Raw genomic sequence first — 16372 nt, forward strand, 5'->3', positions numbered from 1 at the left:
AGCAAGTATGGATTTTGGCTCGAACAAACCACCTTCCTAGGGCATGTTGTATCGAAGGAAGGGGTGTCGGTGAACCCCGAAAAGGTTGAAGCGGTACTTGGTTGGGAAAGGCTGACAACAGTTAAGGAAATTCGTAGTTTCCTAGGGATGGCAGGTTATTACCGCCGGTTTGTTGAAGGGTTCTCTAGTCTAGCAGCTCCTCTAACCCGACTCACAAAGAAGAATGCAAGGTTTGAATGGAATGAGAACTGCGAAAGGAGTTTTTCAGAGTTGAAGAAGCGACTGACTACTGCACCAGTGCTGGCTCTACCGAGTGGATCAGGAGGGTACACAGTTTATAGTGATGCCTCCTATCTGGGCCTGGGTTGTGTCCTAATGCAGCATGGAAAGGTTATAGCATATGGGTCTAGACAGCTAAAGAATCATGAGAAGAACTATCCTACCCATGACTTGGAGCTTGCCGCAATCATACACGCCTTGAAAACCTGGCGCCATTATTTGTATGGAGAGACCTTTCAGATCTACACCGATCATAAGAGTTTGAAGCATATCTTCACTCAGAAGGATCTCAACATGCGTCAGAGAAGGTGGATGGAACTCCTCAAGGACTATGATTGTGACATCCTATACCATCCAGGTAAGGGCAACGTGGTGGCCGATGCCCTCAGCAGGAAAAGTGCAGGCACCCTAGCCCATCTGATGGTTTCAGAATGTAGGTCCATTGGGGCTACACAGCAGGTTCGCCTGCGAGACCTGAAGAGAGTCACATGTTTGGGCCACCTAGCAGTCCAACCCGAGTTAATCCAAAGAATAAAGGAAGCCCAGTCAGTCGACCCCGCCCTAGTAACCCGCAAGAAGAGTGCAGAACAGGGAGTGAACTCAGAATTTCAGATCTCCGCCGACGGATTGATTCGTTTCAAGGACAGAGTGTGTGTCCCAAACGACAGTGAGTTAAGAAGAGACATCATGACAGAGTCCCATAGTTCAAGGTTCGCCATGCATCCAGGAAGTACAAAAATGTACCAAACTATGCGACCTCGATTATGGTGGAATGGGATGAAGAGAGATATAGCTGACTTTGTATCTAAGTGCTTGGTATGTCAGCAGGTCAAAGCAGAACATCAACGCCCGGGCAGGTTACTTCAGCCTTTACCGATTCTAGAGTAGAAGTGGGAACACATCACCATGGACTTCGTATCGGGACTACCCAAGGCACGATCGGGACATGATGCTATATGGGTAATTGTTGACCGACTCACTAAGTCTTCCCACTTCCTGGCCATCAGAATGACTGATCCTTTGGACAAGTTGGCAAGAATGTATATTCGGGAGGTAGTCAGACTGCATGGAGTTCTAGTAACAGTGGTATCCGACAGGGATCCCAGATTCACTTCTCGGTTTTGGAATAGTTTCCAGCAAGCTATGGGAACAAAGCTGTCTCTTAGTACTGCTTTCCACCCCCAAACCGATGGACAATCAGAGAGGACAATTCGTACGCTGGAGGATATGCTCCGAGCTTGTGTCCTTGACTCCGGGGGCCATTGGGACGACCACCTACCCCTGATAGAGTTTGCTTACAACAACAGTTACCAAGCAAGCATCGGCATGGCCCCATACGAGGCGCTATACGGGCGTCCGTGCAGGTCGCCGATCTGTTGGGAAGAAGTGGGCGATAGAAGATTGTTTGGCCCGGATTTGGTAGAAGAAACCACGTCCAAGATAGTTAAGATCAAGAAGAACATCCAGACAGCTCAGAGTAGGCAGAAGAGTTATGCTGATACCCGGAGGAGAGACCTGGCCTTTGAGAAAGGTGACCGAGTGTTTCTTAAAGTCACCCCCTTCAAGGGAATTAGTAGGTTCGGCAGGAGGGGAAAATTAAACCCCAGATATATTGGACCCTTTGAAATCTTAGACAAGATTAGTACCACTGCCTACAGACTTGCACTGCCTCCTGAGCTCTCCCGGGTTCATAATGTGTTTCATGTATCTATGCTAAGTAAGTACAATCCGGACCCTTCTCATGTCTTGGCTCATGAACCGCTTCCACTCCGAGAGGACTTGTCTTATGAAGAATTACCGGTCAGTATCACGGACTGAGAAAGCAGAATACTCCGCAACCGGGAAATATCATTTGTAAAAGTCATGTGGCAGAACCACACGCCTAGGGAGGCGACTTGGGAACTGGAATCAGAATTTAGGGCCCAATATCCTCATCTGTTTGATCAAGAGTAATGAGGCAAATTTGGGGACCAAATTTCTTTATGGGGGGGAGAGTTGTAGCGCCCGGAAAAAGGCCAAAAAAAAAAAAAAAAAAAAAAACCACGTCGGTAGCTACGTCAGCAGGCCCGGTCAGCAGTCCCAGCCAACCGGGACCTGCCACGTGGCAAGACCACGTCGTTCCAAAAATGGCCACGTTGGCGATCCGCGTAGGTGCGATCGGACGGTCCAGATCAAGCGTGTGATCGGACGGCCCAGATTTAAACGCACGGACAGTCCAGATTTAAACAAAAACGGACGGCCCAGATTAAAACAAAATGGACAGCTGAGATCAAAAGGCAAAGGGTTATAAATAGAACCCCCACACCAGACCACAAACCCTAGCCGCCTGCCGCTCGTCAGAGAAGACGAACCAGAAGCCGGCCGCCGCCACCCGCCGCCGCACCGGAGGAATTTCCGACCGCCGATCGAGGTAAATTTCGTACCCCCGACTCATTTTTCCACGCTGATTCCTCCTGTGGCGAAATCAGAGCCAAAATCCCAGCCAAACGGCCGGAATACACGGCCGAAGCCCAGCGGCGGCGCCGCGCCCCTTCTCGGTTTTTGCCTCTGATGAGGCCCTTCCCGGCCTCGGTTTGATGCAATTTTTATATCATCGTGATCACCATTCTTTTCTCTACAGGTTGACCGGAGCTGAATCACCAAAACACGAATCTCGCCGGAGAGCCACTGCACCCGAGAGCGCCGCCGCCGGTAAGCTCCGTTTTTTCCGTGATTTTTTGGCCCCCCGAGGGCCCTAGGGTTGTTTTCTCGTAGAGACCGATGCGAGTGTGGCCAAATTCGACCGGAAACGGCCGAAAACAGCCAACCCGAGGCAAATCGCCGCCGCCAGCGGCGGCGCCGTCGCCGGAGGAGTTGCGATTTGGGATTTTTTTGGAACACGTGCAGGTACCAGTAGTGCGTTTCAGTTCCCCAGGAAAAATTCAGGAAAAATTAGGGACAGCCTGCAAGCGCACTGTGAAGCCGTGTTCGGACCCCGAAACGAGTAAGGACCCCTCACCCTATTTCCTATCACGGTATTAAAGTTCAATAAATGATAAAACAGTATTTCATGAATCAACAAATGTGTGAAATTACTTAAGGTCGCTAATGGAGCCCGAGTCTAGTGTGTTTGTCGGTTAACTGTTATTTGGCATGTTTTACAATTTTAAATGCAGTATGAGGTTCGATGTTTTCATTTTATAGTTTCGTGTGAATATTTTACTGTTTTACTGATTATGGATTGAATGACTGTGATATTAATGCTTTATGTTGTCTGTTTGGCATAAATTACCGTTTTGCTTGTTTGTATGTGGATTGATAATGCTGACTGAGGGAAAAGGAGAATGAAAGATTATGTGAATGGAAATTGTATAATGTATTCAGCCTGACTAGATATCCTGGGAGATGGTGGACGGACCGGGTCTGTAGGGAACCCTACCGGGATTGTGGTCTCCCATACCGGACGGGGTATGAAGATCTTATGTGTTTTGGCGCCCATACCAGACGGGGTATGGGGATGGCCCGTTTCACCTTCATACCGGACGGGGTAATGAGGTCTATGTTTTGGCGCCCATACCGGACGAGGTATGAGGACGGCCCGTTTCACCCTCATACCGGACGGGGTAATGAGGTCTATGGTTTGGCGCCCATACCGGACGGGGTATGGGGACGGCCCTGGAATATGATTTCAAGTGTTACGGATTAACGGGTAGCGGGACCCCTATGGATCCCCATGGATACTAGTGGGCTGGTGAATTAGGAAAATATGTTGAGTAACGATTGAATTACGAAAAGTGTGATAGGTATTATGTTATACAGTTCATATATATGTTTTCATGATGATGATGGTGTTATTGCTTTCGTATATTGTTTTATGAATTTCACCGAGGTAAGTGAATGGTAAAGGTTTTATTATCGATAAAAGGATTTGTTGTAAATTATGCTCCATTGGTCTTTTTGTGTTTTCTACCCACCTTTACCTCCGTGACAGTGAGATATCGTGATGTCTTTACTGGGCTAGTGTAGCTCATTCCTTATTTAATCATTTTAGATCAAGAGGACATCGTTCCCGAGCCGGTTCCGCAGGAGGACGACGAAGGGGACGCCTAAAGACTCCATAGTCACATTCGTAGTTTTTACTTTCGAGTTTTCTCCCTTAGATAGTTTGATCCTTTAAATTTTGTGAGCACGTTTTTAGTTTTGGTGTAAGGGATGTTATTCAAATTTTGACTTCGCTTCCGCATTTGATATTTTTAATATACATTCCATTATAAATTTCCGGGGCTGCTACACTTACACTTTCACTCAATATAATATATATGTGTGTGTGTGGATGTATATTATCATTGTTGGTTGAAAAGAAAGTCAACAAGAAAAGTAAAAGTGTTATTTATGCAATAATTTATTACTTTTTTTTATTTTGTTAAACATGGTACGTACAATACTTCTAAAGAAGAAAAATATGTATATATTTATGTATGCTATGGAAAAGATTATTTGAGTAATATTGTGATTCTAATACAAATAATTCGTTACTTTTACCTTTGCTTCTTCGGATCAATTACTCTACTCTTTTATTTTTAGAAACAAAGGGAGTGGGAGACAATATTATACATAATATATATATATATATATATAGAAAGAGAGAGAGAGAGAGACTTCAAATCAAGACTAATTAGAAGTATAAATCTATTACAAATTAAATATGAAAACATTATAATTTTTGTTTTATATTTTTGAGATTGTTCAAATTAGACATGTATACTATAACCCATGAACATTTTTCAAAGGTAAAACCATCAAAACAATAAATCATGAATGGAGTCCACAAGAAAAGTAAACAATCCTTAAGTTCTTTAGATTTTACTAATTCCATAAGTAAATAAGTGGATCATCTCCCATGTGGCCAAAAGCATTCCATGTTTATATTAGTCATCATCCTAGAAAACTAAAACAAAGCAAAAGGCAAAAAGTAGCAAAGAAAATTTATAATACGGTAAGGAAATAAAACGGAATTATGTTATGAGTCGGTATATAACGCGTGATTAATGAGCTCAACAAATATGAAAAAATTTATATATCTACCATTTAAGCCATATTATCAATGAACAATATAAAAAACATAAAGGAAAAATATTTGACAATGAATTCACTTTTTATTGTGTTTGGTTTAACTTCTTATCTTCTTTTCAATTTTTAGTAACCATATCTTTATTATAACTTTCTTTTTAATTTTTGCTTCCGTAATTGATTTCTTATAATGTCGAAATAGCTTTGCACATTCTTCATTATTTTGTTCATGCAATATCTAACTAATATTTATGATAATAAGTAAACAAAACAAGAAACATATTATTATATAAAAATCACATTACACATACCCAATGAAATTTAAGATATTAGTTTAAATTAGTTTTTTAATTAAAAAATAATATTTTATATAATAAATAATGATGATATATAATTATTTAGTGATAGTTTTGAATAACTATTTAATTCAATATATAATATTTCTAAAATGGAAGAAAAAGCATCATCCTCTGACATTATATTCCAAGTAGCAAAGACAAAATAAAAAGAAAATCAAGAACATATCTAGGGATTTAATTTTAACATGTCCTCTAGCCAATAAACACTGACAGCCATTTTTATAGTTGTCATATGCAATTTAAATATTTTCTTCCATGCCCAAAAGAATTCATATTATGCATTATATATGTTATAAATATATATTTATACAACAAAAAAAATTAATGCAAAATTTTTTTTTAAAAAAAAAACTACAAATATTTATTTTCTATATGCTGGCTGTTATTAATTTAGCACCTAATTTTTTTTATAGAAAAATATCAATTTTACAATAAAAACCAAAATAAAAATCTAGGCAAATAAGCACTCAATGTTTCCAATGAGATGTGCCTAAATAATGTATAATTATTTAATTTTGATATATAAAAATGTAGGCAACTACATCACAATTGTACCTTATGTTTCACGTTAGATTCTAGTTAGCAATAAGACAAAAGCTAACAGAGAATTCTAAAGGACAATACAATCAATACCCTAACTTTTTAATATAAAAAATAAATATTATTACATTGTATTAAAAAATATGAATAAGATACTTTAATTGGTACCTTAGATTCCAAAATTACTTCATCCTCTAGAACTTAACATGTGCCAATAAGCATTGATAACATTTTTATAATTATATTTGTCAATATTTAATTTAAATTTTTTTCGTCTCTACTCAAATGTTGAATACTTTAACTTCACTAAGAGATAATTCATTTAATATTGTTCAAACAAAGACATTACAAAAAATTGTTTAAGTATAAATCATTAATTAATCTTAGAAGATTCATGAATATTTAGAAATTATTAACAACTGCTTAAAAATTCACTAGAAATTACAAAAAATCAATACGGTAAGTTTAGATATACCTCTATATATAGGGAGAGCTAATCTATATAAACTTGCAATAAACAAGAAAAAAAGTACAAAAGATGACTTCCACTAACGGAGAAAATATAGATAGAAATGAGCTACTAAAGGCTCAAGCCAATGTGTGGAATCACATCTTCAGTTTCATACATTCTGCTTGTCTTAAGTGCGCTGTTGAATTAGGTATACCAGATATCATTCACAACCACACTAAACCCATTACTAACCAACAACTTATTTCTGCACTACCAATCAACCCTTTAAAAGCGAAAGGTGTTCATCGCTTAATGCGTATTTTGATCAATTCAGGTTTCTTCAAGAAGGAAAAGATGGGTCCAAACGAGCCAGAAGAAGGATATGTTCTTACCACTTCCTCCCAGTTGCTCCTAAAAAACAATCCCTTTAGTATGATACCACAATTGTTTTTAGTGTTCGATCCAATCTTAATGAACTCATGGCTCCATCTTAATGCTTGGTTTCAAAATGATGATTTAACTCCGTTTTTTACAGCACATGGGATCGCATTATGGGATTACGCTGCTCGTGAACCCATATTTAACACTTTATTTAATGAAGCTATGACATGTGATTCTTATTTAGTTACAACAACTATAATAAATAACTGCAAAGGTGTATTCAATGGGCTAAAGAAATTGGTTGATGTTGGAGGTGGTACAGGCAATTTTGCTAAAGGTTTGGCTCATCAATTTCCAAACTTAGAGTTCATTGTTTTTGATCTTCCACATGTAGTTGATGGCTTGCTGTCTACCCATAACTTAAAATATCTTGGAGGAGACATGTTTGAAGCAATTCCTCCTGCTGATGGGATTATATTAAAAGTATGTGATAACATGTTAATTATATAAAAATTTAATTCTTTTCATTTAACGTAGATAGTCAACTTACAATTATATATATATTTATGCGATAACTATATGTGTATTGATGCATGCAGTGGATATTACACGACTGGAATGACGAAGACTGTAAAAAGATACTTGAACGTTGTAAGGAGTCAATTATGAGAACTGATAAAAGAGGTGGTAAGGTGATAATAATAGATATTATCATGGAGAAACAAAAAGAAGATACAGATTTCATCCAAACTCAGCTCTTATTTGACATGCAAATTATGGTTAACCTCCCTGGAAAGGAGAGAACTGAGAAAGAATGGGCTGAACTCTTCTTTGTTGTTGGATTCAGTCACTATAAGATTATTCCTGTACTAGGTGTAAGATCGATCATCGAGCTCCATCTCTAATTTCTATTTATTTACAATATGTATTTATATTAATATAAAAATATTGGTATCTTTACATATTAGTATGACCAATTATTTTTCTATATGCAAGTTCAAATTTAGATTGTGTATTTTGTATATTCTTAATCAGATCGTATTACTTAGTTGATACCTAATTTTACCATATGTGAACTTTTAGTCAATATATATATCATGTTGTTTGAAAAAAAGATCAAGCCTGAAAGCTAATGTTTGTTATCTGTGCAATAGTTGTACTTCTTTTATTTTGTTAAGTACTTTACATTCAATAATTTCAAGTGAGAAAATAAATATATATATATTATGGGAAAGATTATTTGAGTAATATTATGATTCTAGTACAAATAATTAGTTACCTTCACCTTTTCTTTTTGGGGTCGATTACTCTACTCTTTTATTTTCTGAAACAAAGAGAGTGGGAGACAATATTATGCAGCATATATATATATATAGAGAGAGAGAGAGATTTCAAATCAAGATTAATTAGCCTTCTAAATCTATTGACTGGTTGAGCACAATCTAATATAAATTAACAACCAATCCCAATATGAAAATATGAGGAAAATATGTACCTCAAAATGATAAAACTTTTATTATAGAGTTTAGTGACTTCAATTTGAATCTTTTTTTGTTACATTTCAAAACTTTGGACATGGAGATAAATTAAGATCAATAATTATTTTTGTAATTTCCAATTTGTAATTTAAATATTTTCTTCTATTTTTAGATGCCCAAGTTAAGTTACTAGTTAATTTTTAATTCTTATGTATGCATAAAATTAGACCAAGGTAATTTTTCTATAAATTTTTTACCAAGAAAGACCTTATACGTAAATTTTTAATATTGTTATGAAAGGAAGAAAAATTATATTATAAGTCGTAGCCAATACGCGATTAATGAGCTCAACTAATACTAAAAATTTTATATATGCACCTTTAAGTCAGATTAGTAATGAAAAATACACAAAATAAAAGGAAAAAACATGACAATAAATTCATTTTTTATTGTGTTTGAATTGACTTCTTATATTTTTTTTTTATCCGTAACCATATATATTATTATCACCTTTCTTTTTTGTTCTCATAATTGATTCTTTATAACGTTGAAGTATCTCACATTCTTCATCATTCTAGTCATGAAACATCTACTGATATTCATGATAACGAATAATCAAAATAAGAAATGTGATGTTACATAAAAATCACTTTAAGATCTATATAAAAAATGAGTACACGTATATATGTATGTGTACATTACCTTTAATAAAATCATATATGCCGAAGGAATTTGTTCAAACATGTTTGTTCTCATGTACTTTTAAGTTGTGAGTATTTATAAACCATCACATGCAAAAGATCTAAAACAATGCGCTTCAAGTGTGGAAATTCATGTGCCAAAGTTTTGGCTAAGGTTCTAATGCCAACCCCAACATCAACCAATGCTTTCAACTCCTTTAAGTATGCCTTGACATTTATGTAGTACAACAACCAAAGCTAAGCCAGCATCACTAGTCATGAATCATTGAAAAGTTTAATTAACCCTTACTTCTCGGTGAGCATATTTCTAAAATAAAATTTCATGTCACGTGTCAAACACAGTAGGATGATCGCTTTGGAACCAACAACTCATATGATGTCATGATTTTGCTATAATATGATCAAGCATACCTAGCACGAATGATGCACTAGTCAACGGATTATCTGTTGTAAAAGATTTGAGAATAACAGTAAAAACATATCTTCTTTCGTCCCACTCTTGTTTACCTTATGTTTTATGAAGAAACTATTTTAAATTAAGATGCACATTAAACGATAGATGTAGCTCGCCTTTCATAAGCCTCCAACAACTTATCGATGTCATGGCCTCCTTCACTTGGGTAGACAGAGCTAAGCAAATAATAATGGGCTAGGCTAGAGGTGGAATCATGTCTTTTTCTTTGTAAACATTGTGCATTATATATTTATGTATACATCATATGTTCATGTTATTAATTTAAAAAAATATATTGGAACAATAAATAAATAAATTATTGATCTTTCATATTCTAAAAAAGCAAGTTGTTCATCATTAAAAAAAATAAGTTGTTAACTGGAACCAATTAAATAGCTATTAACATAAATAAAAAAATATTAAGTTGAATTTTTTCAATCGGGCATGCTCCTTGACCTTAATATCTAATATTTAAAATTTGTAAACACCCTTCAATTAAATAATATTAATTAATCAATCAATGTATAAATTTATTTTTAAGAAATTAAATAATATTTTGATCTTGATTATGCTTCTTTAATTTCTACCAAATTTCTGCGATTCCCATTGAAATTTAAAATATTAATTTCAATTGGTTTTTTATTAATAAAATAATATTAAAATAATAAATAAAGTTTATGTATAATTATTTACTAATGGTTTTGACTAACTATTTAATTTTAGTATATAATATATTAAAAATGGTGGAAAAAACAGCATACCCTCACATTACATTCTAAATATCAAAAAACACAAAACCCACCAAAGAAATCATATTATACATATTTATTTTATATATGTGCGTGTATATATATGGTTATCATTATCATAATTTGTTGTAGTTTCACTATTAATTGGTCAAAATTAGCATGACATATCTAATCCTCATCCTTATCATTGACTTATATATATATATATATATATATATATATATATATCAAGAGAAGATATTTTAGTGCACCCAAATTCATAATATTTAAAAAGAAATAAGGAAATATACAATTTTATTGGATTAAACAAAAATAAATATATATTACGCTCCAATAAAACAAACACAAAACATATAATATAATTGATATTTTTGGATTCTAAAATTACTTCACATGCCCTATGATTTAATATGGGCCATGTAAACACTAGTAGCATTTTTATAATTATATTTGTCACCATTTAATTTAAAATTTTTTCTTCCCCACTAAGATGTCGATTATCTTAACTTCATTAAGAGATAGTTCATATAGTATTGTTAAAAAAAAGAGATAATTTATGTAGCATATCTATACATCATCGTCGATATTGACATAATTTTTATTTTTTTATTGTTCAAAATTGATGTAAAACATATTTAGTCATCATCACATTTACTAAAATATAAAGTTCAAAAATTAAAGAATAAATGTTGCTACTTAGTTGCTCAATTTAGTTTCAATATATATTAGGAGAGTTTAACCTTTGGACAAATGTATAACTAGTGTGTTATTTAATAATAAATAATAAATTAACCTTTAAATATTCATGAATGTTTAGAAATTATCAACAAGGACTTATATATTGACTAAAAAATTAGAAAAAAGTCTATATGATAGATTTAGATCTACCTCTCTCTCTATATATATAAGGAAAGCTGATTTATACAAACTCGCAATAGAAAGAAGAATGCAAAAGATGAGTTACATTGATGAGGAGAATATAGATGTAAATGAGCTACTAAAGGCTCAAGCCAATGTGTGGAATCATATCTTCAATCTCATACACTCTGCTTGTCTTAAGTGCGCTGTTGAATTAAGCATACCAGATATCATCCACAACCATAGTAAACCCATTACAGATCAACAACTTATTTCTGCTCTACCAATCAACCCTTCAAAAGCAAAAGGTATTCATCGCCTAATGCGCATATTGATTAACTCTGGTTTCTTCAAAAAGGAAAAGATAAGTTCAAATGAGTTAGAAGAAGGATATGTTCTTACCACTTCCTCTCAATTACTCCTCAGAAACCATCCTTTTAGTATTACACCATTTTTGTTTTTAATGTTTGATCCTGTCTTAATGAACCCATGGCCCTACCTCAGTGCATGGTTCCAAAATGATGATCCAACCCCATTTTTTACAGCAAATGGGATCAAATTATGGGACTATGCTCTTCGTGAATCCAAATTTAACTTTTTGTTTAATGAAGCTATGACATGTGATTCTCATTTAGTTACAACAACCATAATAAATAACTGTAAAAATGTATTTAGTGGGTTAAAGAAATTGGTTGATGTTGGAGGTGGCACTGGCAATTTTGCTAAAGGTTTGGCCCATCAATTCCCAAACTTAGAGTTCATTGTTCTTGATCTTCCACATGTAGTTGACGGCTTGCAATCCACCAACAATTTGAAATATCTTGGAGGAGACATGTTTGAAGCTATTCCTCCTGCTGATGGGATTATATTAAAAGTAAGTAATAGCATGTTAATTATATAAAAATATAATTATTTTTTCATTTAACATGGATGATCAAATGATAATTATATATGTATATATATATATCGTAATAACTATATATATTAATGCATGCAGTGGGTATTACACGACTGGAATGACGAAGACTGTAAAAAAATACTTGGATGCTGTAAAGAGTCAATAATGAGAAGCAAAAAAAAAGGCAGTAAGGTGATAATAATAGATATTGTCATGGAAAAGCACAAAGAAGATATAGAGTTCATCCAAACACAGCTCTTGTTTGACATGTTAATGATGACCACTGTTCTTGGGGAAGAGAGAACTGAGAAAGAATGGGCTAAACTCTTTTTCAATGCTGGATTCAGTCACTATAAGATTATTCCAGTACTAGGTACAAGATCAATAATTGAACTCTACCTTTAATATCTATCTATTTGCAATGTGTATTTATATTAGCATAAACATATTGACATCTTTATATATTTGGCACCACCAATCATTTTCTTGTCATATTGTGGTATTCTCATTCCTTTTTATAAAAGTGTGAGTTCGAATTCAAACGGTATGTTTTATGTGTGTTGTTAATATCGTGTAATATATAATTTCATTATTGGTTGGAAAGAAAGTCAAGCATGAAAGCTAATGCGGTTAGTTGTGCAATAGTTGTATTTTTCTTATTTTGTTAAATATTTCGTATCAAAAGTATATATATATATATATACATATAACTATAGAAAATATTATTGGAATAATATTGTGATTTCAGTACAAATAATTCATTACCTTTATTTTCTTTTTTTTTTTGGGTCAATTTTTATTTTCAGAAACAAAAGAGAGCGGGAGACAACATTATGCACCATATATATATATTTATATGTATAGACTTCAAATAAAGATTAACTTGCATTTTTTTAAAAAAAAAAAAAGCCTAGTACTTGAGCACAATCTAATATTTAATTAATATAGTAACCAATTAGAATACAAAAATACAAAGAAATTGTTTGTATACATAATTTTAATTAAGCTAGGCTTATGAGATTATTCAAATTAGACATGTATATTATAATCCACGAACATTTTCAAAGGTAAAACCATCAAAATAAGAGCAAGCATGCTTCGCACTAGTGTTCTAGTTAACATACTATCTATTATAAGTGATTTGAAAATAGCAGTAAGAACATATCCTTCTTCTACTTTACTCTGATTTACTTTTTGATCTTCGCAAAAGTTAGTTTGAATTAAGATTTGCATTAGATGGTAGACGTAAGTTCGTGCTCTTTATGAGTTTGTCTTTATTATGAATTATGCTCGTTTTATTTCTTTTTTAAAACTTGATGTAACATAGCTTATAAAGTTAAAAAATTGTTTTCAAAAATGGACTTAAGCCTCCAATAACTTATCAATGTCATTGTCTTCTTCACTTGGAAGCTTTCTTCTAGTGAAGATTAGCTTGTAAAGATACAGAGCTAAGCAAATAATAATGGGCTAAAAGCTGGAGGCAGAATCATGTGTTTTTCTTTGTAAAATGTTGTACATTATATATTTATGTATATTAATTTAAAAAAAATATGTTGTAACAATAAATAAATAAATGAGTTATTAGTATAAAAGATAATATAATGTTATTAAGTTGAATTATTCAATTCTTAGGACCTTCATATGTATAAATTTATTTTTAAAATTAAATAATATTGTCTTCTTTAATTTTCGTTAACTTGGTAAAATAAAATATTATTTTTTATGCTATAGTTGGTTTAATTTCTATTTTATTTTTACTACATTTAAAATATTAATTTAAACTGATTCTTGATAATAAAAAATAATATTTAATTTAATAAATAAATATGAATGGTTTTGAATAAATAATTAATTTTAGTATATAATATTTTAAAAATGGAAATACCATCACATCAAATTCCAAAAAGCAAAAAGACAAAAGCCAATAAATAATCCATATCATATTATATATATATATATATATATATATACATTGATTGAACTCATATCATATTATATATATATATATATATATATATCATCGTTATTGTTATGGTTATCATTTCGAAAAAAAACTGAAATATTAACTTATGATTATTATTTTCTTATTAGCTAACATAAAAATTTGATTTAAAAATAATGGCCCAATATTTATATTTTCTTTTTTTTAAAAAAATTATTCTTTTAATTGTATTTAATTAGAAATTTTATATAACTACCTAATTGAAGTAATTAATTTTAATGGTATATCAAGTCAATTGAAATAAAATTAATGTTTAACTTTTTTTTCTATAAAAGAAAAAAAAAATGAATCACCATAAAAAGATTAGTTTTCAATCATACGTGTCTAAACAATATCACAACAATTTAAGATCATCCGGAGCATGAGTCAATTTTATATAACTTCTACTGGATTTATTGGTTCAATGCGCAAGATAGTCCATATATGAAGATATGAATGTTTTAATCAAAATAAAAAGGTATTATGAGTTAAACTTCTTAAAATGTAAAAGGAAATCAATCTCTATTATATTGGGTGAGAAGTTGCTTGACATATAAAGAATCAACCCCAACAATAAATTTTTTGATAACTTTACGTCATGCAAATGTGAGCCCTTCAAAGATTTTCAAAACTTTAGCCATCACCGGCTTAAAAATGTCCAAACTATATATAAACTCCGCTAATCCGATTACCAAGACTATCTATAATGAGCTCATTTGTGATAGCATGAGCAAGATCATCGCGAGCAAAGCCATCAATTTTCAAACTATCTATAGTGAGCTCATTTGCGATAGCATGAGCAAGATCATCGCGAGCAGAGCCATCAATTTTCTTCTTTGATCATTGTTAACTTAGCAAATTATCAAGTTAAACATATTTTCATGGCAAAAACATATAGTTTCAAAAATATTTTTAACTTATACATTATTTACTAAACTAAATCATTTTTCTTCTTGAAATGCCAATAACTATAAAGTGAAATTTTAAATATTATTTATCAAAGTACTAAAATATTAAAAATAATTTATTGTATTTTAATTTAAATTAATTTAAAATTCGGTAAACAATTAGTACTTTTCTTTTTTCTAGGAAGAAACTGTACCCTAATACACGGGATCATATTATGAGACTATACTATCTGTGAACCCATATTTAACCATTTGTTTAATGAAGGTATGATATATGATTCTTATTTAGTTACAACAACTATAATTGACGTTGGAGGTGGTACTGGCAATTTCGCTAAAGGCTTGTCTCATAAGTTCCCATCATCAGAGTTCATAGTTTTTTATCTTCCACATGTAATTGATGGCTTACAATCTACCCACAACTTGAAATATCTTGGAGGAGATATGTTTGAAGCAATTCCTCCTGCCAATGGAATTATATTAAAAGTAAGTGATAACATGTTAATATATAAAAATATAATCATTTTTTATTTAACATGAATGGTCAACTTACAATTATGTATATATTCATTTATTGCAACAACTATTTATGTGTATTGATGCATGCAGTGTATATTACATAATTGAAATGATGAAAAATGTAAAATGATATTAGAACCTTATAAAGAGTCGATTATGAGAAGTGATAAAAGAGATGGTAAGGTAATAATAATAGACATTGTCATAGAGAATCAGAAAGAAGATGTAGAGTTTATCCAAACACAACTCTTGTTTGACCTGTTAATGATGGTCTGCCTCCTTGGAAAGGAGAGAACCGAGAAAGAATGGGTTAAACTCTTCATTCTTGATGGATTCAGTACTGTAAGATTATTCATGTACCAGATACAAGATCGATCATTGAAATCTGTCTCTAATGTTTATTTACTCACTGTAAAATTATTTTCGTACTAGGTACAAGATCAATCGTTAAGCTCGATCCTTTATATCTACTTATTTATAATATGTATTTATGTTAATATACACATATTGACATCTTTACATATTTGCATGATCAATTATTTTTTACATATATGTGGTTGTTACTTTTATTCCTCTTTACAAAAGTGTAAGTTCGAATTTAGATTGTGTATTTCGTGTGTTTTTTATAAGATCGTATTATGCAGATAATACCTAATTTAACAATATATAAGCTTTCTGTAATACCCTTAATTAATTTTAATATATTTAAAAATAATGTATAAATTCAAATAATATTTTTACCCAATTTTATTATTATAATTATTTTT

The 16372-nt window shown here is 32.4% G+C and overlaps 2 protein-coding genes and 1 pseudogene across 3 annotated transcripts; all 3 read left to right on the forward strand.

The window, feature by feature from the left end:
- Positions 1 to 6726: 6726 nt before the first annotated feature.
- Positions 6727 to 8023, forward strand: LOC148239641 (trans-resveratrol di-O-methyltransferase-like). Of its 2 annotated transcripts, XM_088212257.1 has the most exons (3): positions 6730 to 6886; positions 7013 to 7542; positions 7659 to 8023. In XM_088212257.1, the coding sequence occupies exons 1-3, from the start codon at positions 6766 to 6768 to the stop codon at positions 7962 to 7964; spliced, it is 957 nt and encodes a 318-aa protein (XP_088068383.1). In that variant the 5' UTR covers positions 6730 to 6765; the 3' UTR covers positions 7965 to 8023. The 2 variants fall into 2 exon arrangements, with proteins under 2 accessions (XP_088068382.1, XP_088068383.1); XM_088212256.1 differs by having other exon boundaries at positions 6727 to 7542.
- A 3273-nt stretch (positions 8024 to 11296) lies between these two features.
- Positions 11297 to 12745, forward strand: LOC110815070 (trans-resveratrol di-O-methyltransferase-like). Its single transcript, XM_022042727.2, has 2 exons — positions 11297 to 12173; positions 12297 to 12745. Exons 1-2 carry the CDS (start codon positions 11388 to 11390, stop codon positions 12600 to 12602), a joined length of 1092 nt encoding a protein of 363 aa, XP_021898419.2. The 5' UTR covers positions 11297 to 11387; the 3' UTR covers positions 12603 to 12745.
- A 2589-nt stretch (positions 12746 to 15334) lies between these two features.
- LOC148239642 (flavonoid 8-O-methyltransferase 1-like) lies at positions 15335 to 16257 on the forward strand (annotated as a pseudogene).
- Positions 16258 to 16372: the final 115 nt, after the last annotated feature.

Source organism: Carica papaya, unplaced genomic scaffold (genome assembly GCF_054855325.1).
Source record: "Carica papaya isolate Zhongbai unplaced genomic scaffold, ASM5485532v1 h2tg000061l, whole genome shotgun sequence".
NCBI classification, from domain to species: domain Eukaryota; kingdom Viridiplantae; phylum Streptophyta; class Magnoliopsida; order Brassicales; family Caricaceae; genus Carica; species Carica papaya.

What these genes read in the sequence shown, in the direction of transcription:
- LOC148239641 (XM_088212256.1), top strand. Translation starts at nt 6,766, where the DNA reads ATGACTTCCACTAACGGAGAAAATATAGATAGAAATGAGCTACTAAAG. An exon ending in CTGATGGGATTATATTAAAA is followed by an intron (nt 7,543 to 7,658) that starts GTATGTGATAAC and finishes TGATGCATGCAG; the next exon opens with TGGATATTACACGACTGGAA.
- LOC110815070 (XM_022042727.2), top strand. Translation starts at nt 11,388, where the DNA reads ATGCAAAAGATGAGTTACATTGATGAGGAGAATATAGATGTAAATGAG. An exon ending in CTGATGGGATTATATTAAAA is followed by an intron (nt 12,174 to 12,296) that starts GTAAGTAATAGC and finishes TAATGCATGCAG; the next exon opens with TGGGTATTACACGACTGGAA.